Raw genomic sequence first — 27,592 nt, 5'->3', positions numbered from 1 at the left:
TTTAAAATATAGGCAACTATAGAAAGAAAACTCTTGACATAGACTTGCTTCTTGCCTTTATATATAAAATAAAACAATACGCTGAAATACTAGGCTATTAAGAGTCTTTTCATAAAAAAAAATTTCATAAGATGGTCAAGAAATAAATACATTAAAGTACTCTTTATCCTGAGACTTTTTGTTGATGTTTGGTCTGTTGCTGTATTGCAATGCTAAATACTGGCCCCCAAGACCTGGTTGCCTTAGGGACAAGGAAACCTCATGTACATCAAATAATATGATATAACCTTGCTCCTTAATTTAAAACTATTGCTTGAATAAAGATGCCTACAGCCTGTAGCTGGGCAGAGAGGTATGTGGGGCTTCAGTTCCCAGGGCTGAGGGTCTGAGGAGAGACCAGGAAGAAAGAGGAGAGCAGAGTGAAGAGAGAGTAGAGGACACCGTGGGTGGGGTAAGGGATCATGAGAATTGGCCATGAAGGCTGGCCAGTTGGAGTAAAAGCTTCCCAGGTGGAATATGGCAAGTCATATCTCAGGGTTGACAGGGATATAGGTAAAATACCTTAGAGGACTGATATCTTCCAGCTCTAGTGCTGTTAAGGCTTATTATAAATACATAGATTTTGTCTTTTATTTGAAAACTGAATGATCAAAGGTGGGACAGAAAGCCCCAATTAATTTTTACTGTAACAAATTTCTGTTCTCATTTTAGCATTTGGCACAGGATCTTGCTAGGCTAGCAATAATCTCAGAATCCTCCTGCCTCTATGTACCAAGTGGGAAATACAAGAATGTACCACCATGTTTGGCCTCAGAGATGAGACTTAAATGTATACTTGATCCTTACCAACTACAATTGATCCTAATCATTTGTCAATTCCCTACTTACAAATATGCTGACTCAGTATCAGTCAAGTAAATGAAGCTAGGCACAGCTCATAATCCCTGCACTTGGGAGGCTGAACGTTAAGTTCAAGGCCAGCCTGGTATATTGGCTACTTTTCTCACATCAGCTTTCTCAATGCTGAGACCAAAACATGACCAACAACTTTTTAAAAAGAAGGATTTATTTCAGCTTAATTTGAGAGCATATATTAAGTTTATTAAATTCAATAAGGCATGACAGCAGACACATGAGGCTCTTGCTCGTATCCTGACAGATCAGGAAGCAAAGACAGGGAACTTCAAAAACTCTGCTGTGTCCTCTGTTTTCTTTGCCACCCTGCTGCTGTCTTTCTTTAAGTAAGGGATCCTAGGCCATGGATGGGATAGTATTCCTAACATTAGAAGTAGGTTTTCCCTCTTCAGTTAAAACTCTAGAAATGACCACACAGATATGCTCACAGGTGTGTAAAATTATTTTAAGGGCTTCTAAAAGTTGACAATGAAGACTAACCATCAGACCTGGGCTATACAGCAAGTTCTTGGGCAGAATGAGCTACACAGCAAGATCTTGTCTCAAAAAAAAAAAAAAAAAAAAAAAAAGGCATTAAGTAACCTAGCAACTTTTAAAGTAAAAATAACCAGACTTAGGGAAACATACTGAACTTATTTGTTGAAACATCTCCTAGTACTCAAGCATTCTGCCTAAAATACTAAGAACTTGATAAAATCTCTACAGAAATTAAGACTTTATTATTAGGAAAATTATACCAGAACTTACAGATTTAAAAATTACTCAAGGTTTCTGCAGGGATGACAGGCATGCTTCTGGAAGTAAAGCTAGGTTGTACAACACTAGCATATAAACCCTGAACTGACTTTTAAATGGTTCATTGTACATGTGACTAGCTCTCACTAATGTAAATAACTGTAAGTAAACTCAGTGATTTTACAATTTTATTTGAGTGAAACTTTAACTGAAGAGTCAACTCCCCATTGCTGTGTATTAATACAATCTCATGGCCCCAACTAACACTTGGCGCACCAACCTAATATACTAAGATAAAAATTCTATGATTTCATAGCAGAAAGACTAGGAACGATGAGAATATACTAAAGCTCCAGAATCTTAACTGTTTCTTTTGCTTTCACCTTTGGTATCGTCTGGTATAATGTATTACATGAGGTACTCTTGGACTTTTAAGTCATTTTTACCCAAGCATGTTGGCTCAAGCAAATAAAAGCCCAGTACTCAGAAGGCAGAGGCAAAAAATCCAGAATAAAATGCAAAGGGCTCCATTTCTTTCTTAAAAGCAACAGATTGCCTAATACAGAATTGGAAATTTTTAACATAAAAAGTCCTTAAAGTGTCTATGCAAACTTTTCCATGAACATGAATTTAGCCAAATGTTCCACACTAATTCATCAATAACACAAAATAATATCTACAGCCATGTTGCATGAGTCCTTGTGGTGGTATATACTTCATCTCAATCTGTAAACTGTGGACCACTGTACAAAGTATAACCCACTCACTCTCCTCCACTGTCAATGTCATGACCACCAGGTCAGAATTAGAAACCGACACTGATTAGAGGAGCCTAAGGAGACACAACAACCTAAGAGTAAAGGTACCACATATCTCAAACTGTGTCAACTGGGGTACTCAGTTGGAACAGAAAAGGCCAGTAGTAGAAAACCAGTCAATTCCAAACAAAACCTGTAGCTGAGGAAACTGTAAGTAAACCTGTTTCTAGTTTCCCAGTGTTAGCTTTTGTATTTTCACAAATGGCTTAATATTCTTAACATTAGATAAGCCGTGTAAAGTGCACACAAAAATGTTCTGTATTGTGTATGTTGACATGCTATAACTCCAAAACTATTTCAAAGACAAAAAAAATAAAGAAACTAACAGGATTTCTTCCCCTTTAGGGAGAATAAAGAACTCCTTTGCTGCATAATTCTAAGTGGTAGTTACTGTGGCACCAATGAAATGAGCAACTGATGGCAACTAGTGACACCTGTGGCTTAAAATCTGGAACTCCAGCCAGGGTACCAAAACCATGGGAAAGGAATACATTTCCTAATCACTACCTTTCTTTTCACAAGTAATTGCAACTGTCAATGAGGTGGGAATGGGTTTTGGAAATCTATCTATGGCAATACTTCAAGAGAATAAACATCAGGAAATAGTCTGGTTATAGATGGACATCTGCAGCACTGTTATTCATTGTACTACACTAGAAAAGTACTCAATAGTCTTTTAAGTAAACGACATTTCCAGAAGCAGTAAGTAAAATGTAAGAAAACACTGACAAGCATCATGTGGTCATTTCCCTGCTAATCGTAAGAAATTATCTTAAATGAACTTACTTTCTAATTCTTCTTTTTCAAACTTGGTGTTCACGGTTGAGCTAGTTTTGCCAAGATCCACAACAGCTTCTTCATCAGGACCCTAAAAACAAGGCATTCTCCTTTACTGTAATCCAATATACATGAGGACCTCGTCATCTTTATTATTTCAAATAGCCAAAAGTAGATGCCTTCTCACAAAGTAATGTTGAGAGTGACCTTATCTTTTTAAAAAGTGTTTACAGGAATTTTTTAAATCCATAATTATAATTTTCATGGTAAGAATGAAAGTGACAGTGTCATAAACCATTTTAAAAAAAATACTAATTTATCCTCAATAAAATACACCCAGGACCAAAGAAAACAGAAATTTTATGTGAAAGGATTGCTGTCATAAATGCCAGCGTGGAATGCTTGTTTAGTCATTTGCTCCAAAGTCCTATAGTGAAAGGAAGACAACTACTGCAATGGATTACAGTTAAACACGAAACGGTCAAAAATAAGTGGTGCACTCAATGTACAGTACCATTTTTATTTGTTAGTTAACAAATAGCAAGTAAAAGTGAGAACTTTTCATTTCCCTAAAAAGGAAAAGCCAAAGTTGTAAGCTCTAGGGAAATTCTGGTTCATGATGTAAAATTAAGACTAAGTTTCACAAAGCTCCCTTCCCAGCACTACAAACGTAACAGTTCTGTAAACACTTATTACAAAATACTGTGTGTAGCATCTTAAAAGAAACTTGTAGTTTACACTTCCTTTCTCAAGACCTAACGACTTTAAAAGAACATTATAATCACTATCATCTACATAGTACAAACTTATTTGTACAATTCCTTCAAACAGATACAAACAGGAATCCATCCCCCATCTCTCAAAGTCTAGTTCTGTGTTTGGGCACAACCACATGTGGCTGCTCTGGACCCTGCACAGGCTGTTGTGCCAGGAAAGGTTTGCACAACCTTTACTAGTGCTGCCCTGCAGTGTAATGCCTTTCCATACACACAGTACATAACAAGCTGTTTAATAGCTTTCCACAAATTCTCACTATTTAAACTCAAGATCAGGGTTCATCTGCTTAATTTTCAAGTAAATTTCTTACTAGCTCAGCTCTCACTAATCTGACCCACAAAGTTCAGCATCAGGCATAGCATACCAAGGAAATACAGGTTTTCTGCTGTCTAGACTTACTTTCTAAAGCTAGACACCCAAAGAAAAACTCACATGGATCTCTGAATGGATGGCATTCAAGTTAATTCAGAGAAGTTAAATAACTTGATAGGGCTTGACACTTCAACATGCTATAATGATTCCACACATGAACTGAGAAAAGACACCAGTTTGTCTGATTAGTCTAAGTTCTCCAAACTTCCTTAGTAATAGGGCCAAAGTCAGAAACAAAACCAGGCTCAAAAGTGAGTAACAATAAAATCCCAACTGAACGAACATCTCGTCACTAAATCCAGTTCCAAGATGAGTAACATCTAATTGAGTTGTTGACCAAAGGGGACCTACCCAAGAACATCCTCAAACCCAGGATACTGCCAAGGTTTTTGGTTGCTCCCCACAAACTGATGGTAGGCCCCATTGTTGAAGATGGTACCTACATACCTTACTCCACCTGGAGAAGTAAAGCTGGTGACTAACTAGAGACTTTATCCCTACTAATAGTGTTCATGGTACTAAAAGGTACTCTATCTTCTATCAGAGGAGAAAGTGAAGCATCAACCCAGCTACCAACCCTTTAATTGACAATGGTAACCTGCCTGTAATGGTTACTGGTAAAAGAGTGGCACCAAGCTTGTAGGAGTCCTCAGTGTTAGGTTATAAGGCCTACTCCAAGAGAGGAAACCCATATGTGACGCTGCTTAGGTAGCCAAGAACCTGAAACTACATCCAAATACTACTGATCTGTTAAAGGATCATAGTCAATAAAATGACTCCTAATGAAATTCTGCTATACATACATCAGTGTCTTGTTCAGCCATTGTTCTTGCAGCAGATGGGAACAAACGCAGAGACCCACAGCTGGACCATGTACAAGTGAGATCTCAGAGCACTCAATCCTAAAAGGAGTGGCTCCATCAAGTCCCCAACCCACCACCTACCCCATCCCACCGCCTCTTGGGGCTCAGGGAGCCCTGCAAAGGAGGAGGAGGAAAGTGTGTAAGAGTTAGAGGGAATGGAGGACACCAAGGAAACAAAGCCAACTAAACACTACAGGACTGATACATATATGAACTCACAAAAGACTGTGGCAGCATGCACAGGTCCTGCATGGGTCTAAGCCAGATGGAGTCCCAGCACTGAGAGGAGGAAGTAGACACAAGCCCCAATCCTAACCCAGTATCTCCAATTTCTTTCTCTCCAACGGAGTCTCAATGGATATGTAACCATCTTAAGGACAGATCCCATACCCAACAGTAGGCAGCCAACACTAAACAAGCTGTGGCATTTTTTGGAATATCTTTGTCTCACAATGCTTTGTCTAGGCATTATTTTTCTTTTTCTCTTTATTCTTGCCTTATAGGTCTTTTAGATATGTATTATGGTTTCTGATATGTTTTTATAGAATTTCTGTATGTGGATGTGTGTCTCTACATCTATATGTAGTTCTTGTGTTTCTTCTTTTTTTTTAACTTCTGTTTGTTTTGTCCTATTCTGGTTTGTTTTTATTTTATCCTATTTTATTATTTTTTAAATCACTGTTTGTATTCTAATAAGAGAAAGAAAGGATGATTTGGTAACTAAAAACCCCTTCTGTTAAACAAGTCATACTAAAAATTTTAGCTGCCCTTCAACAATTACATGTCATTTAAGTTCCCACACATGCATTTAACAAGCTCTCTCCTGAACCTAAGAGGTCAAGGCTGTGTCCTCAGAGACAACATACTGTCCACACTAAAGGGATTAACTGCTCCCATCCAAGCTTTCATTTAGCCTGCACCACTGCCAGGATAAGAAACAAAACAATACAACAGCCTCCTGACCTCAAACAAACAACACAGCTCTACTTACGTGTTCAGATATATTAACAAAGCTAACTAATCAGCTTACACTAAAAAATTACCCTGTGAGTAATCCACCATTTACTTTATATTTACATTATACTTACTTCTATATTGAGTTAAAATATACATACTCTATCATTTTAAATATTTGTCAGAGAAAAATATCTCCACCTGCACAAAAAGCAGAATCCTTATGATGTAGATGGGAGCCTCCTTTCCTATCTACTCAGTCTACTCCTGGGAGACTACACTATACAGTTCACTGCCAATCTTAGTGTGGTGGGCTCTGTTTACTCCTAACAAGGTATCACTGTGCAACCATGGTTGGCCTGAAACTCTCTATACAGACTAGGTTGGTCTCAAACTCTAAAAGACCTGCCTATCTTGGCCTCCTGCACCAAACCAGACCTAGAATTTCCACTTATAAAGAAAAGAAGAAAAGAAAGGAAAAAAAAAAAAATCACTTGTTTAAAAAAAAAAAAAAAAAAAAGACCATCTTAAACTAAGAAATATAATTGACACAGTTGGGGGCGGAGGGTATAGGATGGAAATGTAGCTCTGTAGGAGAATGCTAACCTAACATGTACAAGGCTCTGGGTGATACACACTCAGAGATACAAACTGGGTAGGGGGGGTGAAATCCGAATACAGTAGGTTTTAGGATAGCAAAGACCTTTAATACCAACCAACACTTGCCAGGCAGAAGCAGGAGACCCTGGAAAGGACTTTAAGGTACAAATTGCATTCAAGGTTCCCTGAAAGTAGATCTAAATACAGACTTAGGAAACATCTCAATATTATATTATTTAGTGAAAAAAACAATTTACAGAGGTATAAATAAAATCAAAGAGATATTAAAAATCAATTAAGCCAGTTTTGTGCCCAAATGTTTGTTTCCATGTTTGTTTATTTGCATTTCCTAATAAGAGAAGGGAAAGGTTCGATGGAATTTATACCAAATTATTAACTCCTCAGAAAATGTGTCTGAAAGAAAACAAAGGTCAAACATCATCTAGTTGCTATTACAGTTCTGAAGTTTAACTATCGTAACAAAGTGAAAACAATTTTATTAGAAAGTTTTTGACAGTTCTTGGAACTAAACATAGGACCTTTTCATGTTATGGTCTGGCACCAAGTTTTAGCCCTAGCCCTAAAGTAAAGGGGGAAAGGAGGAAGGGAGGGACTTAATTCTGTTACCCATACTAACTTTGAACTAATGACAATCCTCAAATTCCCAAGTGCTAAAATTAAAGGTTTAAAGCACTAAAATAGGCTTAAATGTAAATTTTTTTAATCTAAAAATATTATAGACATAGGGCTAGTTATATGGCTCAGGAGTAGTGTGATTGCTTCTTGGAATATAGAGGCAGAAGAAACAGAAGTTCAAGGGTCATCTGAGACTGCACAGTGAGTTCAAAGCTAGCCTGGGCTATATGAACTCTGTCTTTAAAACACACACACACACACAGCAATAACTGACCAAAGAAAGACAGGAAACAACAAATATATTTCTCAACTGTAAAACATGAGTAATAAAGACAGCATCTGTAGATTGGCCATCTGGCTATATGATAAAAAAAAAAGTACAGGGGTACATGTGGCCACAAACTGAAACTCCCAGAACAAAGGCACTGAGTGTTGTGGTTTGGTCTGCTGCTATATACTGTAAAGCTAAATTCTGTACCGAAGATCTAGTTGCCTACCTACTAGTGAATTCTCAAGTTTACCAGCTTTTCTTGTACAAATCCTGTTCTTTAAAACTATTGGTTAAATAAAGATGCCTACAGCCTGTAGCTGGGCAGAAGAGAGGTAGACAGGGCTTTGGTTCCTGGGCTTGACCATGAACGAGGAAGGAGAAGAGAAGACATTATGGAGGTGGATCATGAGACCATGGCCATAAGGACCAACCAGTTGAACTAGGAGCTGCCCAGGCCAAACATGACAAGTGACATCTCAGGGTTATTGACAGGGAAGTAGACAAAATAGCACAGAGGGTTGATATCTGCCCAGCTCTAGTGCTTTAAGGCTTATTATAAATATAAAGGTTTATGTCTTTTATTTGGGGATTAAATGATCTAAGATGGGGTAGGAACCTCCGATTAATATTTATTACTACAACTGACTATCTGAAGGGAAGAATAATTTCTCCTAAAGGCATGGCCTTTAGATGTGATTGTTTTGGAATAATGCCTTATACCATTTTTCAATACACAGTAAATTAATACTCCATGCAAAATATCATTTTGTGTTCTTTATTTTTTTTTTTTATTTTTATTAATCATTCCACTCATTTACATCTCGAATGATATCCTATTTACTCCCTCTACAAACCCCCATCCCATAATATCCCACTTCCTGGTTACTCTTCCACCACCACCCCATCCCACATCTGCCCTCCCCCCTCCCTTCTGCCTGTATGAGACTGCTCCCCCACCCACCCACACTCTCCTGCCCCACCACTCCAGCATCACCCTACTCTGGGGCATCAAACCTCCCCGGGGACCAAGGGCCTCCACTTCTGTTGCTGTCGGGCAAGGCCATCCTCTGCTACATATGCATCTGGAGCCATGGATCCCTTTAGGTACCCTCCTTGGTTGGTGGTCTAGTCTCTGAGAGAACTGGGTGGTCAGGCCAGCCTATGTTGTCCTTCCAATGGAGCTGCACTCCCTCTCCACTCAAGTTGACATAAAAATACATGTACATATTAAATGTTTGTAATGAAACTGTCACTGAAGACACACTTCTGAGCAGAGCCTGGTAGTCCTAGTAAAATTTCTTCTCTTGTATAATGTAATTTTTAAATATTCCCCTTTCAGTGTTAAGTATTTTTATATTTTCACATAGAAAAGGCCCTTTCCACATTTTTGCCCTTATGAACATAGCAGTAAACTAAAGGCAGTAATAGCTAAGAACAAAACCAACATAAAAATGTTTCCTTCTTAACCTCAGATCTATCATATCACTTACAAAGCCCACCTAAATAATAATGCCATGTCACAAGAAATATAAAAAACACAAAAGAACAAAAAAGCATCCAAATTACTTCAATGTAAATGAGGCTCAATCTAATCTTATACTTAAGATTATTCAGCTCTGATGTCATTTTTTAAATTTATAAATACAACTTTAGTGCAACATAAAAGATAATATTAACTGTACATAAGATATATGGATATCTTATTCCAGAAAGAGATATATGAATCTAACAGGTATCCAAAGTAATTTACTACAACAGTGTTTGTAATAGTAAAAGGCTGGAGATACCTAGAATTTCTTGATAAAGGGATGTCTCAAAAAAGTGTGTTACATAGAAATAAGGCATAATAATCTCTTTAGGACAAGAGAGAATCAAACTTGAATGCTGATATAATTTGGGTACCTTTTTCTTCTCCCACTTTTGTTTGTCAGGTTTGAGATAAGGCCTCAATCTATACTCCAGGAGGGACTGTAACTCACTCTGCAGCCAAGGAAATCTTCCCATCTTAGCTCCTGAATGCTGAGAGGCAGGTGTAAGTAGCCACACCTGACTTACTGATCTACATATCTGACTTTTTTTTAGTGTCATGACATTATGCTGGAATTTGAATTTTAACTAAAGACAATCCAAACTTAAACAAAAAGTCTCTACAGGAGATGAGAGAATGAAATGTAAAGATATGGAAGGTATGAGAACAGGGAAAGTGGTATAAGCATAAAACAAATACTGGAAGGAAAAGCCCTCAGCAACAATGAAAGTTTAGACATGTGACACAGGATTGCTGTGGTAAGCTAATTCAAACACCTCACTGGGGTTCCGTGTGAAACTACAAACCATAGTATTTCACTATTTTTACAAGATGTATTAACTCCAAGATTTAACCACGACCCACAGGCATACCTTAAGAGTCATCAAATATATACAAATTAATAGAAACAAACAATTTTAAATATTTTTAAAAAAGAAATGACTGATGTTAGCCTGGCATAATGGCTGACGCCTGTAATTCTAGCATGAAAAGCTGAGGCCAACAACTATGACAAGTTCCACTCTGGACTCTATACTCCATTCACAACAGCCTAGGATACAGAAAAGCACAATAAACAGTACACCTCTGTAATCCCATCAGACAGGAGGCAGACATCTGTCAGAAATTCAAGGCTAACCTGGTCAGACAGGTATACAGGTATATTATAGTGAGACCTTGTATCACCAAAAAAAAAAAAAAAAAAGGAAACAAAAACAAAAAACCTCTTTATTATAGAAATCAAAGTGAGATGTGATTGAGCAGATGCTTTTCACAGTCCATAAACCAGGTGTGGTGGCTCCCAACTGCAATCTCAACTGGGAGGCTGAGATAACCGGGATGCTGGGAGTTCCAAGCCAGAATCAGCTATAGAATAAGGTCAAAGTATGTAAATAAAACATAAATCCTAACTAATGGGTACTTACATGTAACTTCCTTGCCAGCAGAAATTTTTCCATTTATTTATTTATTTTTTTAGAGGAAGAAAAAGAGGAAAGGGGAAAGAAGACAGAGATGGAGAGAGGGAAAGAAGAAAGGAGTAGGAAGGGGAACAAGCCTCATTTCCTTAATGACTTGGAACTAAAAACTCATTCACTTAGCAAATACGCAGATTTGAGTATTATACCACAAACAGGGATAAGTGTCAGTGAATGAAAACTGGTAACTCAAATCTCCAACTTAGACATGACTGGGGGCCGGGGGTCCTGGAGACAAGGGAATCATCTTTTGAAATCATGATGAGACATCTATACATCTATACAAACATCTATAGAGTAAGCTTTGCTTTTCCAGTTCAATTTCCTTCCTTCCTCCCTTCCTTCCATTCATTTTTTAATATAAAAGATGAAAACCACTCACAAAGTTGAAGCAGTCTGTTCAATCACATTGCCAGTAAACAGCTACAGTGAAGAACAAGGGCAGTCAGGCAGAAATACCATTATGTGAATTCTTGATTCACTAGACTACATATCAACGTCACCTGTCATATACACAGCATTTCCTACTTAATAACAAACTCATGGAATCACTTAATTATCTTCCAGGCTGAACAATAAATTACAAAAGGTAATAACCATGTATGGTTTATTTTCCATTGAGTTCTCAGCACCAAGCAATATCCGGGCCCTGGGAAGTCCTTTATTAGTTAACCCATCGAATGTCCAGTATATCTCAAGGTATAAGACATTATTAAAAATTTATATTGGGTTCACTTAAAGATCCCTTCCGGGAATTAGAGAGGTGACTTAGCAGTTTAAGAGTCCTTGCTGCTCTCCTAGAGGACTAGCACCCATAGCAAGGAGCTCAGAACCACTTTGTAACTCAAGCTCCACGGAATATGATACAGGTTCACATGCACACATCCATATTCCAGCATACACACCTACACATAATTAATATTAATAAATCTTGAAAAAGATCCCTTCAAAACACAGAGCACAAATATAGTACTTTAAAATTCCATGGGCCGATTTATATTTTTAAAAGCCCAGAATCAACATAGTGAAAATTCAATTCACAAATGAGAATCCTGACCCCCCAAAAAAAAAGTTTTTACTAAAAATACATGCTATATATGTACATCGTGTACATAACAGATTTTACTAATTTATTCTCTTATTTCTCTTGCTTGCAAAAATAACATTTACAACATATAGTTTTCTTGGTCAAATTATCAAAACATGGGACTTACTTACAAGGCACAGCATAAGGAACAATATGTTAAATTACTTAAAATGTACTATAAACCTAGTATAAGAGCTTTTGACACTAAAGTTTCCAAAAGCAATTATTAAAAGATACATCAGAGATCCTGATTAGAAATGTATTTTTCTATCACCTAAGACATGCGGCTATAACCCAAGAGTAAGCCCTCCCATAGATTCTGATTATTAATGTAGCAGCTACCTGCTTCTAAATAGGCTTAAAATGACAATTTCTTTCCTACCATTTTAGCCACCTGTTTTTAGTTATTTATTTCCGAGATTATGGTATATTTACATCATTTCACCCTTCCCTATCCTCCCTTGTGGTAAAGATGTTGCAAATGTTCCTAACTTTACACAGGCTTTACTCTTCAGCACATGAATTCCACAGCCAAAGGGGATGATAATAGTCTAAGCCAGTGCTAACAAGCACCACACTTCTCCAAGATTCACTCTTAAGCTTAGAAATACTAAAGTATGCAAATAAAACACAAATCTTATGTATCCTAATGGGTACCTACATGTAACTTCCTCGCCAGCCGAAATCTTTCCATAGTAAACTGACAGGATAGGTCTTGTTTTTCACAGTGCAGTAAATCCCTTGAAGAGTCCAGGGACAGTGAGGACACATCTGATTTAGGTCACTGTGCTTTATACAGATGAACTCCTCTAAGTTGCTTTTATGGCACAGCCAATCACTGTCTTCTACATTACCTAATCTTCCAAGCTGATAACTACAACTTAGGGTCAGTGCACTAACCAGTTGTAGACTGTAACAAACACATTTAGAAATACTGAAAGCAGCCAGGTGTTTCTGCAGTCTCTGCACTTGGGAGATGAAGAATCCAAGGCCAAACTCTACAACATAGTGACTTCACACCTAGTTGGGGAGGGTCCCATGAAATTTTATCTTTAAAACAAAGTGTAGGGAAAGAAAGGGTAGAGAGAAAGAAGGAAAGATGAACTGAAAGAATGCAGCAACCAGTTAAAAGGAAGTATCTCTACATTAGAACAAAGAGAACATAGTCTAAGTATCCTGTGTGTGACTATATAAATGTATATATGTGTGTTACTGTATTTTTCAGTAAGCTGGTGACCAGTAAACTTGTTACTTAATTTCAGCAAAAGCCAAATATTTTTAGCCAGAGCTTGTTTTTAAAGATTACTAAATTTAGAGCAAATAATCTTCAACTTGAACTGTATTATTAATAGGATTGATAGTCATATTATAATTTATGTAACAACTTAAGGGAAGACAGAAATAAGCAACACAACTCGAGCTCTTGGGACTTAGAACTCTTTCATATTACAGGAAAACAAGGCAAAACAAAACAAAAAAACAAGACAAAAAGCCTATTAATTGTCTTACAGGGAGGATCTCTGCGTTTACGGTTGAGGAAAAATCTATCAACTGCTACACTGTCAACAGTTTAAATGAAACTAAGTGCTACACGTGGTCAGCATGCATTGAGACCCTAGGTTCAAGTCTCAGTCCCAAGTAACTACATCCACTTGTTCATTCACTCACTGACCCATTCCATCTCTTAGAGCACCCTACTTTCTGAAGCTACTCATTCTTTACTGGGCTACTCAGATATTCTTAATTTCACAAGAGTTCTTTAAGTTACATTAATGGTCACTATTCAAATCAAGGACTATCCAACCAACACTGCCTTGCTTCCTATTGTTATTTTAATAAAATACTTTTAAATACATAGAAATGAGCTGAAAAACTTTTTCTTTCTATGTGCTTCCAAATGTTACAAAACAAAGCCTTGGTGCACTGAACTTTCACATGTGAAAATAGCTATAGAAGCCAGAGTACATAACCCACATACTGTAAAGTCAACTAGAATTTGTCTCTGCACTGTTTGTTTGTTTGGAGACAGAGCCTTGCTATGCAGCCCATTCAGAACTCAGACTGTTAAATTCTGTTTAAGATACACTGAGTTTCCTAAGACATATATGTAATCCTAACAATATAGAAGCTGAAGCAGGAGAAACATCGATAATTCAAAGTCATTAAAAGTACCAAAACAGTCATATAGGGCTATATAGATTCTGTCTTAAAACAACAGAAGCAGCCTATTTTGAGGCCTAGAAAATCATCTTGAACATAACTTAAAATAACATTGTCTTACATTGGATTTTCCTCAGTAAATATGACACTCTTGTTTGGCTGATGAGTAGAAATATGACTATTGTCCAATGCTTTTCTATTATTTTATTGAAGTGACAAATCTAATGGATTCAGCTGCCTAAAAATCTTAAGGCAGCCTGCTTCTCCTTTTACTTTCTCTGATCATCACAGTTCAAGCCTCTAACTTCACTGGCCTGAAAAATGTGGTAATTTTCTAGTCAGCTTCCAGCTTCCACATAATTGTCTCTAGAGTTCTCGTGAGGAGATAGTGCTGTCCCCAATTAACATACACAGCTCTCAGGATGAATCCATGGCAAAGGTCTACCTTACTTCCCTTCTCCACCAGTGTCTGTGGTTTACTTTGCTATGTATTTACATATATGTGTGTTCTGCCTACATGAATGTCTGTGCACCACATGTATGCCTGGCTGCAGGAGATTAAGAGCTGCCAAAGATGTGCTTGGAAGAGCACCTACTCTCTGAACACTGAGCAACCTCTGTGTCCTTTTCCTTCCTGTTCAGTATGTTAACCATTCTCAACTCATTAGACTTGAAGACATTTTTTTCAATTTCCAAGTCTTGGAATACTGTATCTCTGCTCCTTGATAAACATATTAGATAATTGAGTGAATAAAGAAATAAAGTCTGATACTGAAGAAAATGAATTCTATTTATAACCTCTTGGAAATGGGTACTTGTTTTATAGTTCCTATTGATTTTCCAGATGAGTGTATCATTTGCATTCCCTTAACTCTCCCAAAGATTCTATGAAATTCCTCTTTTAATATACTATTCTCCTGTTTTATTCTTCAAATAATCTCTTGAGACAGAGCCTCACTATGTAGCCCAGACGGGCCTCAAGCTGGCAATCTTCCTGCCTTACTCCAGTTTACTTTCCTATTCCTTAACTTCGTCTGTTTATTCTCATAAAATTTACTTTTGTGCTAACAAGTATGAGAAGGGGCAAGAAATCACCCAGACCCAAATCTTTCATCTGATGACCTCTGAGTTGTTTTTCTTCTGTAACTATTAGTTCTGTTACTATCATTAGGGTTCGACACATACTAAGAAAGGACAGTCCCAAGCTATAGCCCTGCCTTCTTTTTATTTTTTGTTATGAGATAGGGTCTCAGTAGGTTACCCAGAGTGGCCTTGAACTCACTCTGGAGCCTACGGAGATTCAATTTGTGATGTTCTTCAGCCTCCCAAATGGCTAGGATTACAGGTCTGTGCCACCAGGCCCAGCCAAGAGGTATTTATATCTTTATATTGTTAGAGAACATAAAAAATACTGGGAACATGTTTAGGATCTCTGTGCTTTAAAGAATGTTAAGTAAAATAGTTACTAAAATTGTTTATAAATGTATTTGAAATTTTATCTTATAATATGTTCAGCATGGGGACTGTTGCACTATGAATTATCATTTGAATATGGGTTGCTGAACTAAATGTCCAAAAAAAGCTTCAAAGAGTAGCTTTGAATGCAGGCAACAAGCATTTGCTCTAATCTGGTAAAGACTTGCCAGCTGACCTGCATAACAATTTGACAATGCTTTAATCTGAATTCTTATTTTATTACTATTTCATATTTGTTAATTCTTATCTCAGTAAGAAAACAGAAATTCTTCTCTTGGTTTTTCTGGTCATTAGCACCTTGTTTAAACTTCCCAGATTCTTTCTGAGAGCATACAGAATTCTCTGTGAGCTCCAAGAAATGATGAGCAAACACTAAAGGGCAATGAGGACAGGGTCTCAGAGAGGAGCTACTTCTAACCTTCTAGTCTCTGACATGCATTTCTTTCTCAGGCCCACCAGAAACCACTATCTCCATTGGCTTCAGCTCCGTTTTCTCACAACTGAGTCTCTACTCTGGATCCTTCTAAATAAGGTTAAGATTATAGATTTTAATTAAACAGATTAGTCAGATAACTGGATTGCAGTAGAATGCATAAAGCCAACAAGGTAATCATGCCTGTCTGTAATCCATCGCTTAAGAAGCTGCAGCAGGCAGGAGGAGACAAAGCTGTGTTGGCTGCCGGGGGGCCATCTGGTGGTGGTAGGACCTTGTGTGAAAACTGACTGTGAATGTGTTGCATGTGTTGTGTCACCTTTTAATTGTCTCATATTTTGAAAGAGTTTGTAAGACCATCTGATGACTTCTCAAATTTCTTATTTTTTTTTAATAAAACAGCTAAACAAAGTAAAAGGTTGAATGAGGGCTAAATTTATTCTGAATGAATCTCAAATTCTTAGCAAATTATAGACCAAGACTCCCAAATGCAAAAATATTTCCAAGAGACACTGTACCCTGCAGGTACAACATGTGCAAAAATACCTAAGGCAGTTCCTCCTGTATAAACTGACAACTGGAGTAGAACATTCACTTGTCCTAAAAGGTCCCACTGAGGAATGCACCATGAGACTAGGGGCTCAACTTTAGTCACAAAGAGGGTCCACAAACCCTAAATCACATAATTAAAAGCAGATGAATTATTTAAAAAATTATTCTTACTAGAAATGTAACCAGTGATTTAATCTGGTGGCTGTATTTCTTTATGTTAGTCCTCAATAATTATACAGATAAACCAATAATTATTTAAAACTTTATCTCAATAGCTGAACAATTAAATGATCTACCTTTACTTTCTAAACTAATCTGGCTACCTTCTATCCCCATCCCATGATATTTGCATATTATTTTTGATCTGGCTTTTTGAGCTTTTTGTGTGTTTCCACGATCTCTCTCTAGACCACTTCCTGATGGCTCTAAATCCTCCATTCTCCTCAATGATATAAATCTCCCTCTCTCCCCTCTCTCCTTCCTCTGGTTTGCAGATGTTCCACACTATTCTGTATTCTGTCCACTCATTGGGTAATCTGAATTTATTGACAACACAGAGAATAAATGTTAAGAACTGTTGACACAAACTTGAGCCAGGAGATTCTTGGTGTAAGCATTACAATGTTGTGTCCCAGTTGAAACAAGATATGAGGGCAGAGAAATCATCATCTGAATAACACAAGGGTAAACTTTAGACAGTGTACAAAAACATTAGGCCTACAATGAATACCAAAGGTTCCTACTGTATAGCAATTCTAAAGATGGAATAGAAATAGCACAATTTCAGCACTTCCAGAATAGTGTAAACAGCTGTCATCAAATCTGAGCTTGGAAATCCTTGTCACTGGCCATGTACATAAAAATACATGCTTTCCATAAAGCAAAAACCACACAAGAAATAGCAAACAAGTAAAAATACGTACTGTTTCCAAAAAACAAATAAATATCTAAAACTGGTAAAAAACTGATTTGCATTTTTCTGGTGTTCAATACTTATAACCTACTTAAACCCTTACTTCAGGTTAAATGAAAAACAATACCCAAATGACCACATTGTGACCATAGCATTAGGAAAGGCAGAAGTAGCCGGGCGGTGGTGGCGAATACCTTTAATCTCAGCACTTGGGAGGCAGAGGCAGGCAGATTTCTGAGTTCGAGGCCAGCCTGGTCTACAAAGTAACCCTGTCTCAAAAAAACAAAAAAAAAAACAAAAAAAAAAAAAAAATGAAAGGCAGAAGTACTAAATTCCTGGACAGCCTGGTCAATAAAGTAATTAAAACTCATCTCAAAACACAAACAAAAAATTAAAATGCCCTCAAAATATATGGGCACATGCAAAAACCTCAACAACTCAGAAAGATTATGTGTAAGTTTAAGGCCAGCCTGGGCTACAAAACAAGTTACTGTCTCAAAACAACAACAGAAAAAGACCTTTAGAGGGTTTGGTCATTTCATCTTAAGATGCTGTATATTCTGTGAGCACACACTAAGGCTTATGCTAAAATACAAACATAAAAATACATTAATGAAAAAAATAACTTCAAGAGATGCAAAAAACATGCTTTTTTTCCAAATGTTAATTTTAAAAACTTGGTTAAATAAAAATAATTTCCATAGAGAGAGCTCTAACTCTCTTGTAAGGAAGTGAGAGATGCAACAATACATGGTCTATATAAAACATATGAATGTATGATTCATTCACAGGGAGTTCAAGGTTAATGGTGCTCTCTGTAGCAAAATCAAGAATGTAATGTGACTGGGGTCCCCTACAACTGTGTCAATGTAATTTCAATAAATGCCCACTCAGCTGAATTAATTGTTAAGTTTACTTTTCAGGGAGTTGGAGATCTAATGCAGGCACCAGAGCACCTGAGGCAAGTGCTTTACCACTGACACATCCCTAGCCCTTGGATAACATAAAAATATGTTAAATTTTAATTCTCAATAAAAAGCTAAGTATTTTCACAAGGGGAAAGCAGTAATATACTCCAGCTCAGCATGGTGGCACAAACCTGTAATCACAGCATTTGGGAGTCAAAGAAGATCACCTAGAGTTTAAGGTCAGCCAAACCTTCTCACAATGGAAGGAGGAAGAAAATCTAAGTTAGTTGTACATCACTACCCTAACTTGCTTTCTATGGTTTCAATGAAGACCATGACTAAAAATAACTCTGGGAGAATAGGGTTTTTACTTCAGCTTATAAACTACCAAGAGAAACCCAGGAGGAACCTGCAGACAAGAACTGAAGCACAGGCTACAGAGGCTGCCGTTTACTGGCTTGTCCAACATGGCTTGCTCATCACACTTTTCTAGACAACCCAGGACCACCTGCCCAGGGGTGGCCCATGTCTAGAGGCCATGTGTCAAGTTGACAAAAAAGCAGTACAGCCACCAAACTGTGATGGCCTTATACCTACCTAAGCCACTACATTTTAAATACTGTCTCTAACCTTCCCTTTACACTTCACTGACTCAAATTCCTGGGTAAATGTAAACAGGATTAGAACACCAGTAACTACAAACTCAAATATCAAAAGGATAAATGAACTCAGTACATAACTGAATAAGAGGTATGCAGTTCATTGATACTAGTTATAATTTTTGAAATATTATATACTATTATAAACTATAGTATTGATGAAGTACCTTTACAAAATGAAAATCAAGTAATTCTTGTTAGATTCTATTAATAACCTCTCAAAAAGTATGTCAACCCATGATATAAGACAATATAAAAAAAATCATCTACTGGGCATGGCAGTATAAAGGAGACTAAGAAAGGAGGATAGTGATTTTGTTCAAGAACAACCTGAAATACATAAGAAGTCTGAGGCCAACCTGGGCTACATAATGAGATGCCCAATCTCCAAAAGGGGTGGAGAAGAAGATGAGACATAGGAGAAGGAAAGAGGAAGAGAGAGGAGAGGGGAGGAGGAGAAATTAGAGGCTCGTATGGTTGTGAATATGTGAACAAGTGACTTGCCTTAAGTTTGACGTCAGCCTGAGTAGTTATAGAGTGAGTTTAAGGCCAGCCTGAGCTCAAATTTTTTAATTAAATATGTTGAAACATAAAAATTATTTATATAAAAAGATGACACACTGGCTATATAGTGATATATGTATATTAGTTTCCTCTTTAGCTCTCCAGTGTACTTATACAGATATATATTGTTACTTTTCTTTTAAAGTACCACCTGTATTCAATTAGACCTAGCTAATTAGACCTAGCTATCTCTATCAGTAGAAAGAACCATCCCCGCTCTTCAGCAACTGTTCGATGGCATAAAGTAGATATCTCATAATTTACTCTACCTTTGCCATACAAGGGGGCTACTTACATAATATTTTTTCTGTTTGTTTTGTCTTGTCTTTTAAGATGGTATCTTCCTATGTAGCACAGGTTTATCTGGAAGTCACAACAATGGTCTGCCTCGGTTTTCCAGATGGTGGGCTTGGAAGACTGAACCACCATACACGACTTAAAAAGCAACCTTTAAAATGATACATTATTCTCCCCCCAACACCCCATTTCCTTCTCCCTCTTGCTCCGGCCCCATTTGCTCTGTGACCCACTGGGCCCATGCTCGATCTGGGCCCTGCTCACTCCAGCCCAAAGTCCACTGGAGCTGTCTTCAGACACCCATATGAGGGCATCAGATCTCATTATGGATGGTTGTGAGCCACCAGGTGGCTGCTAGAATCTTAACTCATGACCTCCTGAAGAGCAGTCGGTGCTCTTAACCGCTGTGCTATCTTTACTGGCCCCAAAAATGATGCATTTTCAATCTCTCCTGTACATTAACTAAAACAGAGAAGTCTTATCTTACACAGGTTTACATAGTTGGTGTCATAGGATTTGCTTTTTCAAGGTCTATGACATCTATTAGTTAGCGTTTTGGTGTTCATGCTTTCTAAAGACCACTACATGTGGGGCTGGAGAGATGGCTCAGAGGTTGAGAGCACTGACTGCTCTTCCAGATGTTCTGAGTTCAATTCCCAGGAACCACATGGTGGCTCACAACCATCTATCTGTAATGTGATCTGGCACCCTCTTCTGGCATGTAGACATATATGCAGGCTAAACACTGTACATCATTTAAAAAAAAAAAACCACTGCACGTGGCTGCATTCTCTCAGCCAAGTTCAATATACTTAATCTGTTACAGGATTTCTCAAGAACTTTTAATATGTTGTTATAAATTATGAATTTCTAAAAAAAATATGTGTGATGTTTCCTAATTTTATTTGACTACAAACAGTTCTTTGACAGACTCTCCTATAGACTTCACAATCTGAGAAAAAAATTCCAAGTGAATGTTATGGATTAGATACAAAACCTTCTAACAACTGCTTAAGCAAAATATAAGCAAACTTTAAAGATAGGAGCCAAACTATGTTACCTTTTAGGACATGTTCTTTAGCTACCTTCCGAATTAACTTTGAGATTTTCAATGTAAAGCTATTTGTATCTCTCCCAGAAAAGAGAGGGAGGGAGGGAGGGAGGGAGGGAGGGAGGGAGGGAGGGAGGGAAAAAGGGAAGGAGGGAGAGAGGGAGAAAGAGAGAGAAAGGAAGGAAGGGAGGGAGGGAGGGAGGGAGGAAGGAAGGAAGGAAGGAAGGAAGGAATTTTAAGTTTTGGGGGGTGATTCATATGCCCCCAGGTGCCACATCATAGTTATCTCTATTTTTAAATCAATTTTAAATACAGTGTTTGTATTAGTTTTGTATACTATGACGGAACCCAGAATTCTTTTCATTTAACACTAACGAAAAACCAGCAAAAAAATTCACTGAGGTTCTGAGTCAAAACAAATGAACTGACTCACAAGAATCACCTTTCACAATTAGTAATCAAGAAAACAGCTATGGAAACTGTTATAGGGTGGTTAATTTTGATACAGGCATCTTTTTTCTTTTAAATAAATCATTCTCACAAAACAAAAATTTGGTCTTTAAACTCATTTCATAGAATATAAAATCAAGATTTTTTTTTTCTTAAGGGCTTTACTACATGGACTAATTGTGGACTTGTGGATTAAAGCAACCTCCCTGCATCAGCCTCCCAGGTAGCTAAGTACAACACAGGCATGCGTAAGAACTCAACTTCAGAGAGCAAGGAAGTTTACATTTCATAAGAGTTGCTGCTGGGGAAAAAAAAAAAAAAAGGATTCTGCTTCCAATGTAAGAGGAGAAATGTGAACACCAAGGAGAAAAGAAATCCGTTTTAAATGTACTTCAAAGTAGAGCCATGTGGTAGGTAATGCAAGCACTCTGGAGGGGGGCAAGTTCAATGGAGTTCAAGGCCAGCCTGTTCTTCAGATAGACCAAGGATAGCAAAATTCTGTCTCAAAAGAGGAGAGAGAGACAGAGAGAGAGAGAGATAGAGTGAGAGAGAGAGAGAGAGAGAGAGAGAGAGAGACAGAGAGAACAAAGGGAAGGGAAGGGAAAAGGGAAGGGAAATAAAAATTTAAAAAAAAAAGAAGCTCTTCAGTTTTTTTCTTTCTTTCTTTTTGTTTTTTTTTTGTTTGTTTGTTTTTGTTTTTGTTTTTTTGTTGTTGTTGTTGTTTTTCGAGACAGGGTTTCTCTGTGTAGCCCTGGCTGTCCTGGAACTCACTCTATAGACCAGGCTGGCCTTGAACTCAGAAATCCGCCTGCCTCTGCCTCTCAAGTGCTGGGATTAAAGACGTGTGCCACCACTGCCAGGCCTGACACACACTTGTAATTCCAGCACTCTAGAGGCTGAGGGAGAAGAGGGACTAAGATTTCAAGGCTAGCCTGAGCTGATGAGTGAGGACCAAGCAACCCTAAACTATACAGCAAGATTTGTCTCAAAAGGAATTTTTAAATAAATAATAAGTAGGAAATATTGTGTATATAAAAGTAAAAAAAGCACAAGCACACCAAGTTATTAATTATATGTTATAAACAGTTGTAAAAAAAAAAAAAAAGTTTCTCCGGCCAGTGGTAGCACACGCCTTTAATCCCAGCACTTGGGAGGCAGAGGCAGGTGGATTTCTTTCTGAGTTCGAGGTCAGCCTGGTCTACAGAGTGAGTTCCAGGACAGCCGGGGCTACACAGAGAAACCCTGTCTCAAAAAACCAAAAAAATAAAAAGTTTCTATCAGCCTTCCCTTTACTCACTCTCTGTAGAAACCATTCCACACTCCTTCGTTATCAAATATGCACCTTGTAATTTAAAAATTATGTTCTACCTTGAAAGTAAATGTACTTTCAAGGGAATATATATTCTTAGATTTCTCATCAGAAATTATATACAATCAACAGCTTCTTAGACTGATAGAAAATAAATACAATCTTGGAATCCACAGGCAGAGGAAGAGCTCCACAAAGATGTGAACAGAGTGGGAAGCAAATGGCATTAGTCCACGGAGCATTCTTTGCACAAGAATAAAGTATTTAAAACAGTAATGCATTTTGTCAAAATATGCTGTAACTCTTGTTACACCATGGAGGAAAAAAACCACATTAATCATGTTAAAATTCAAACAGTATCAGCTCCAGACAAAATGTAAATCTGTATCATAACCACATAACTTCTAAATCTTCCTCTTCTAATAGCAGTCATGGCCCAACCTAGCACTTCTCTAGTCCTCAGCCCTCAGCACTGCTACAGCCTGTATCACAATGCCAATCACAGACCCTCTGGATGTTTTAACAGCAGCAAAAACAGAAACAATTCCAAACTTTTCCAAGTTGTTATATCTCAACAAAATATGTGATGATGCTCTCAGGTAAAGAAAGCAAGTCCAAATCTTATTGCTAATAAAAATGTTGTAATAATTTTCTTATTGCTACATACTACTACAAAACTAAAATTTACTGAATGCATCAAAGAATGAAAGTGCAGGAGGATAAACAGTGCATGGCTATTATTACCCTAGCTGTATGAAATGTGTGGCACCAAAATGGTGAGTTAGAACTGACTTCCACAACAGAAACTGACCACTGCATGTTCTTATTCTTTTATGTGCTATGTGCGCTCGTTCTCTCTCTCTCTCCCTCTCTCTCTCTCTCTCTCTCTCTCTTTCTCTCTCTCTCTCACACACACTCACACACACACACACACAGACACACAGACACACACATGCACATGTAACAAAAAGGAAGTTTAAACTATGCATATCTATCCATAACTAAAGCACAGCATTAACCTTATAAACAAGCCTTAACATAAAGAGCCCTTTCTATAGCTGCAAATCCTATCCACTTTAAGATCTTATTTGTGGTAAGATAGAGTAAGAGAGAAAGAGGAAGAAAAACAACCCATTACAGGATGTTGACAAGTAGCTACCAAAGTTTAAATATATATCGTCTAGCAAGCACACCACATGCCACTAAAATGTTATATACTAGGTTCCTCCAGTGCCATAATACTCTTTCAATTTAACCTATTCAACTAATGAGACTTTAGTATAAGAGCATATTAATTTTCATATCCTCTGCTTGGTCAAAAGAAAACCTGTGTTTTTAAAGCAGCCATCGCCTGGCCTGGTCTCACTATCAGACACAACTATCCAATCTAAGTCTAGTTTCACTTGGACAAGTGACAGGTGTACTGCCTCTCCCTTAACTGTTACAAATCCATGGAGTATAGCCTCAAATTACCAATAAGACAACAGAAGTTCTGGTAATATGCCTGTGGTGCCATATATGTAAAAGCTGTCAATAGCGACTTACAGTTCCCCAAAAGGAAGATATTTACAGACTCACAAAAACTAGATTATTTGAGTCTTATTCCTTTTAGCCTAATACCTACTTTTTTCCAACAAATATTTCTAACAGAATCATGAAATATTTTAACTGGCATTCACAAATCAAATGTAAAGGTCATCAGCGTGTTCACCCAACATGCCAAGATAAACCCTCTGAAAGCAGGGCTCTATCTACCTGATATGACTACTTTCCAGTACCCAGTATCCATGAGATACTTAGTATCTATAAGGTAAAGCTGGGTAAAGTAAAACATGCCTATAATTCCAGCATTTGAAATGGAGGCAGGAAGTTGATACAACTTTGATGCCAGTCTGTGCTATGTGGTGAATCAAAAAATCAGCCTCAAACACACAGGAAAAGCTTCTCTAAAAAAAAAAAAAAAAAAAAGCCTAAAAATGAGAGAAATCATAGAAACAACCTTTTCATGGGACATTCCCAAAATGCTCAAAAGCAAGCTTCTTTGCTAAACCTAGAGAACTGATACTATGACAAAACTACGCTAGAAAACATGACTAACAAATTACTACTTATCCAACACTAAAAAATAAAATTTTGATAAATTCCAAATGATACCTACAACGGTGACATTTGGTTAATGCAAAACAAATGTTGCAGCCAGACATGGTGGCACAAGCTTTGCATATGTGAGCTTCCCCCTCACCCAGTCCAATCCCAGTCCAATCCCTCAAAACAAAAAATAATGCAAGGTAAAAGTTTTCCTTCCAATGTTATGGTCAGTGAAAAATCATAATACTAAATTATGAGAGGGATGGGCTCCATTTACAAAGTAATATAAGTGGCCCCCAACTTAATGGCTACGCAAATATTTTTGCATAGTTATAAACTTTAGGTGGTACATAAATATAAATTTTAGTCAACTCTTTTGGCTAGGCCAGTCTATTGTGAGGTAAAAGTTATAACTGAGAGTTGGACATAGTGGCTCGTGCCTATAATGCAAGCACTAGTGGGGTTAAAACAGAAGGACTGTAGCAAGGTTGAGGCCTGCCTGAGGACAATGTGAGTCCCTGTCTCAAAAAATTAAAAGTTATAATTGACAAGTATCACCAGGTATCTCATTTTTATGATTTTTCACTTACCAAAGTAACACGAGCTTGTCAAAAAGCAGAGTGCCCTCCACTATTTCAACCTACTTTCACTGCTGCTTTTAAACTAGAAGCTTACAGAATTTTATTTCTCTATTATAATTTACTCTTGATTGCTGTTTTGCCTGCATGTATGTCTGTATGAGGGTGCCAGATCCCCTGGAAGAGGAATTACAAACAGTTGTAAACTGCCAAGCGGGTGCTGGGAATTGAACCGGGGTCCCATGAAAATACAGTCAGTGCTCTTAGTGGCTGGGCCATCTCTCCAGCCTCTTATTTCTATTATTAACTTCTTTAACTTTACTATTGTCAAGTCTTATCCTCCAAAGACTTGGGGAGTATGACCTTCCAAAACACTCTCCTATCATGCTACTAATACCAGAACTGAGAGTTCCTTGCCATCTGTTTGTCCCCTGTCCTGTCCCTTGTTGTAGACATACACCCACACCCTTCTGAATGAAGCTTCTATTAGGGAAAAATTGGTTCTACTCTGGACACTACAGAATAGATTCTCAATAAACTACTGCACAGGATGGATGGATGGATGGATGGATGGATGGATGGATGGATGGCAATGGCCTTATTATGTGCTACTGCCTAAGTAGACAGTGTTTGAGAATACATCATTTTTGCCCAGGTTTATGAAAACTAATACTGTTTACTGTTCAGCTGAAAATGTGCAAATAAGGTTAAGAACAAGCAACAGTGTATTTGACAGATACTCTTGGAGAAGGACATGAAGGTTCATTCAAAGGCCAGAAAAAGAATCCTTAAGAGTTTCCAGTACTTCATCACTGTGACCCATCAAACCTATAACCACTGCAGAACAACTTCACAGTCTTAAGACTCAAGTTTCCCTTTATATTTAAAGAGCTTATATTTGATTAATGTGAATTAATGAATGACCACTGCCCATGGCCTCCACAATAACCTTTAAAATAACGTCGGAGGGGGATCTTAAGGAAAAGTCTACTTAAAAGAAAAAAAGCAAAATGTCCTTTACCCTGCTTTGAAAAGACTGGAAAATTCATCCCTGCAACCTTCCCTCCCCTTTCACTGGTCAGAGTAAAAATTGGAAGTAGGAAAATTAATACCACCCCATCCTTTGAGTCACAGCCTTTGAAAGGAGAAGGCAGTTTCCTCTGTGGGGCACATACGCGTTCCTGTTTCTTGAGAACGGGCCACTGTGTGCCGTCGTCCCCGCCTCCGGCCCCCATCTAAATGAAAACCCCACTTCTGCAAGGTCCCAAGTCCGCCCTTACTCAAGCTGCTTGCTAGTCTCACTGGGAAAGCGGGGTCGGCTGGACTGGTGACGCGCAGCGCAGAGCACTGGGGGTCTCTCTCGGGCCATTCTCTTTCTATGGGGCCCGGAGGAGGACACACACGCACCGTCCTTCTCATGGGCCTGCGATTCAACACTCCACAGATCGCTGGCCCCGACGGCCGGTTCCGACTCCGGCCAGAGGATGAAGGCTGCGGGCGCAGGAAGAGCAGCCTGGGCTGGAGGACGGCAGCGTCCACGCGGCGGGAGAACACGGCGGCCGGTGCCGCGCGGCAGAGAGCGGGGCACTGCGGCGGCGGACACGCGCGTCCTCGGGAGAGGCATCCGCAAGGGCTCCAGGCCGGCCGTCCCCCGCGACCCCCGCCACACAAAGGCGACGACGGCGCGCAGCCGCCCGCACAGGCCGCCGGCAGCCTCGCCGCGCCGCCGCCTTTGTCTGCGGGCCTCGGCCTCCCCGCTTCTTACCCGCGTGAGTAGCGGTCTCATCTGCTCGCCGGCCCCGTCTGCCTCCATGGCCCGCCCCGGAGCTCTGAGAGGCCGCGACCGCGGCAGAGATGGGCACGCGGAGGGCGACCCTGTGCGGAGCGCTGGCCGCGGAGAGCTGGCCGCGGAGTGCGGCGCCGGCTGCGGGAGCCGGGCGTTCTCAGGGAGAGAGGCAACGGCGTGCCGCGAGGACTGAGAGAGCCAGAGGACGCGGCGCAGAGGAGGCAGCCGCGCCGGGACGGGGGCGGGACGGGGGCGGGGCTGGCGGCCGGGGGCGGGGCGCGCTCCGGCACGCCCCCCCGGAGCACGCCCCCTGCCTGTTTGGCACCAGGGCCGACGTCGATCGACCGCCTCTTGTGGCTAAGGGGCTCGGAGGTAGGGCGGAGGCAGAGGCAGACAGACATCCGTATCAGCCAATCAGCTTCTCTGGAGGTTCTGCCCGCCCCCGCCCCCACGGTCAGTTTCCCGGAGGCCCCGCCCCTCTTTGTAAAGGCTTAATTGACCGAGGCTGAGAGTGGAACTCAGTTTTTCGAATCGGAAGTTCTACAGACTTTCGAAGTGGA

General features: G+C 39.0%; 1 protein-coding gene across 10 annotated transcripts in view; it reads right to left on the bottom strand.

Annotated features, from left to right (window-relative positions):
• Window positions 1-27,249, bottom strand: part of Slc4a7 (solute carrier family 4 member 7) — an 89,075-nt gene extending 61,826 nt beyond the window's left edge. For 4 of the 10 annotated variants that reach the window (XM_034497711.2, XM_034497715.2, XM_034497713.2 and 1 more), the window contains exons 1-2: window positions 12,470-12,575; window positions 3,255-3,336 (exon numbers count right to left, since the gene is read on the bottom strand). In XM_034497711.2, coding sequence (XP_034353602.1) covers window positions 3,255-3,336; window positions 12,470-12,502 — 115 coding nt within the window. In that variant the 5' untranslated portion in view covers window positions 12,503-12,575. Of the gene's footprint in view, window positions 1-3,254; window positions 3,337-10,670; window positions 10,677-12,469; window positions 12,576-27,011 lie in introns of those variants that run through there. The other 6 variants (XM_034497712.2, XM_034497716.2, XM_076931583.1 and 3 more) reach the window with 5 other exon arrangements.
• Between the last annotated feature and the right edge of the window lie 343 nt (window positions 27,250-27,592).

Source organism: Arvicanthis niloticus, chromosome 3 (assembly GCF_011762505.2).
Source record: "Arvicanthis niloticus isolate mArvNil1 chromosome 3, mArvNil1.pat.X, whole genome shotgun sequence".
NCBI lineage: Eukaryota > Metazoa > Chordata > Mammalia > Rodentia > Muridae > Arvicanthis > Arvicanthis niloticus.
The sequence above is the reverse complement of the archived record's forward strand: the minus strand, read 5'-3'. Positions and strand labels throughout refer to the sequence as shown.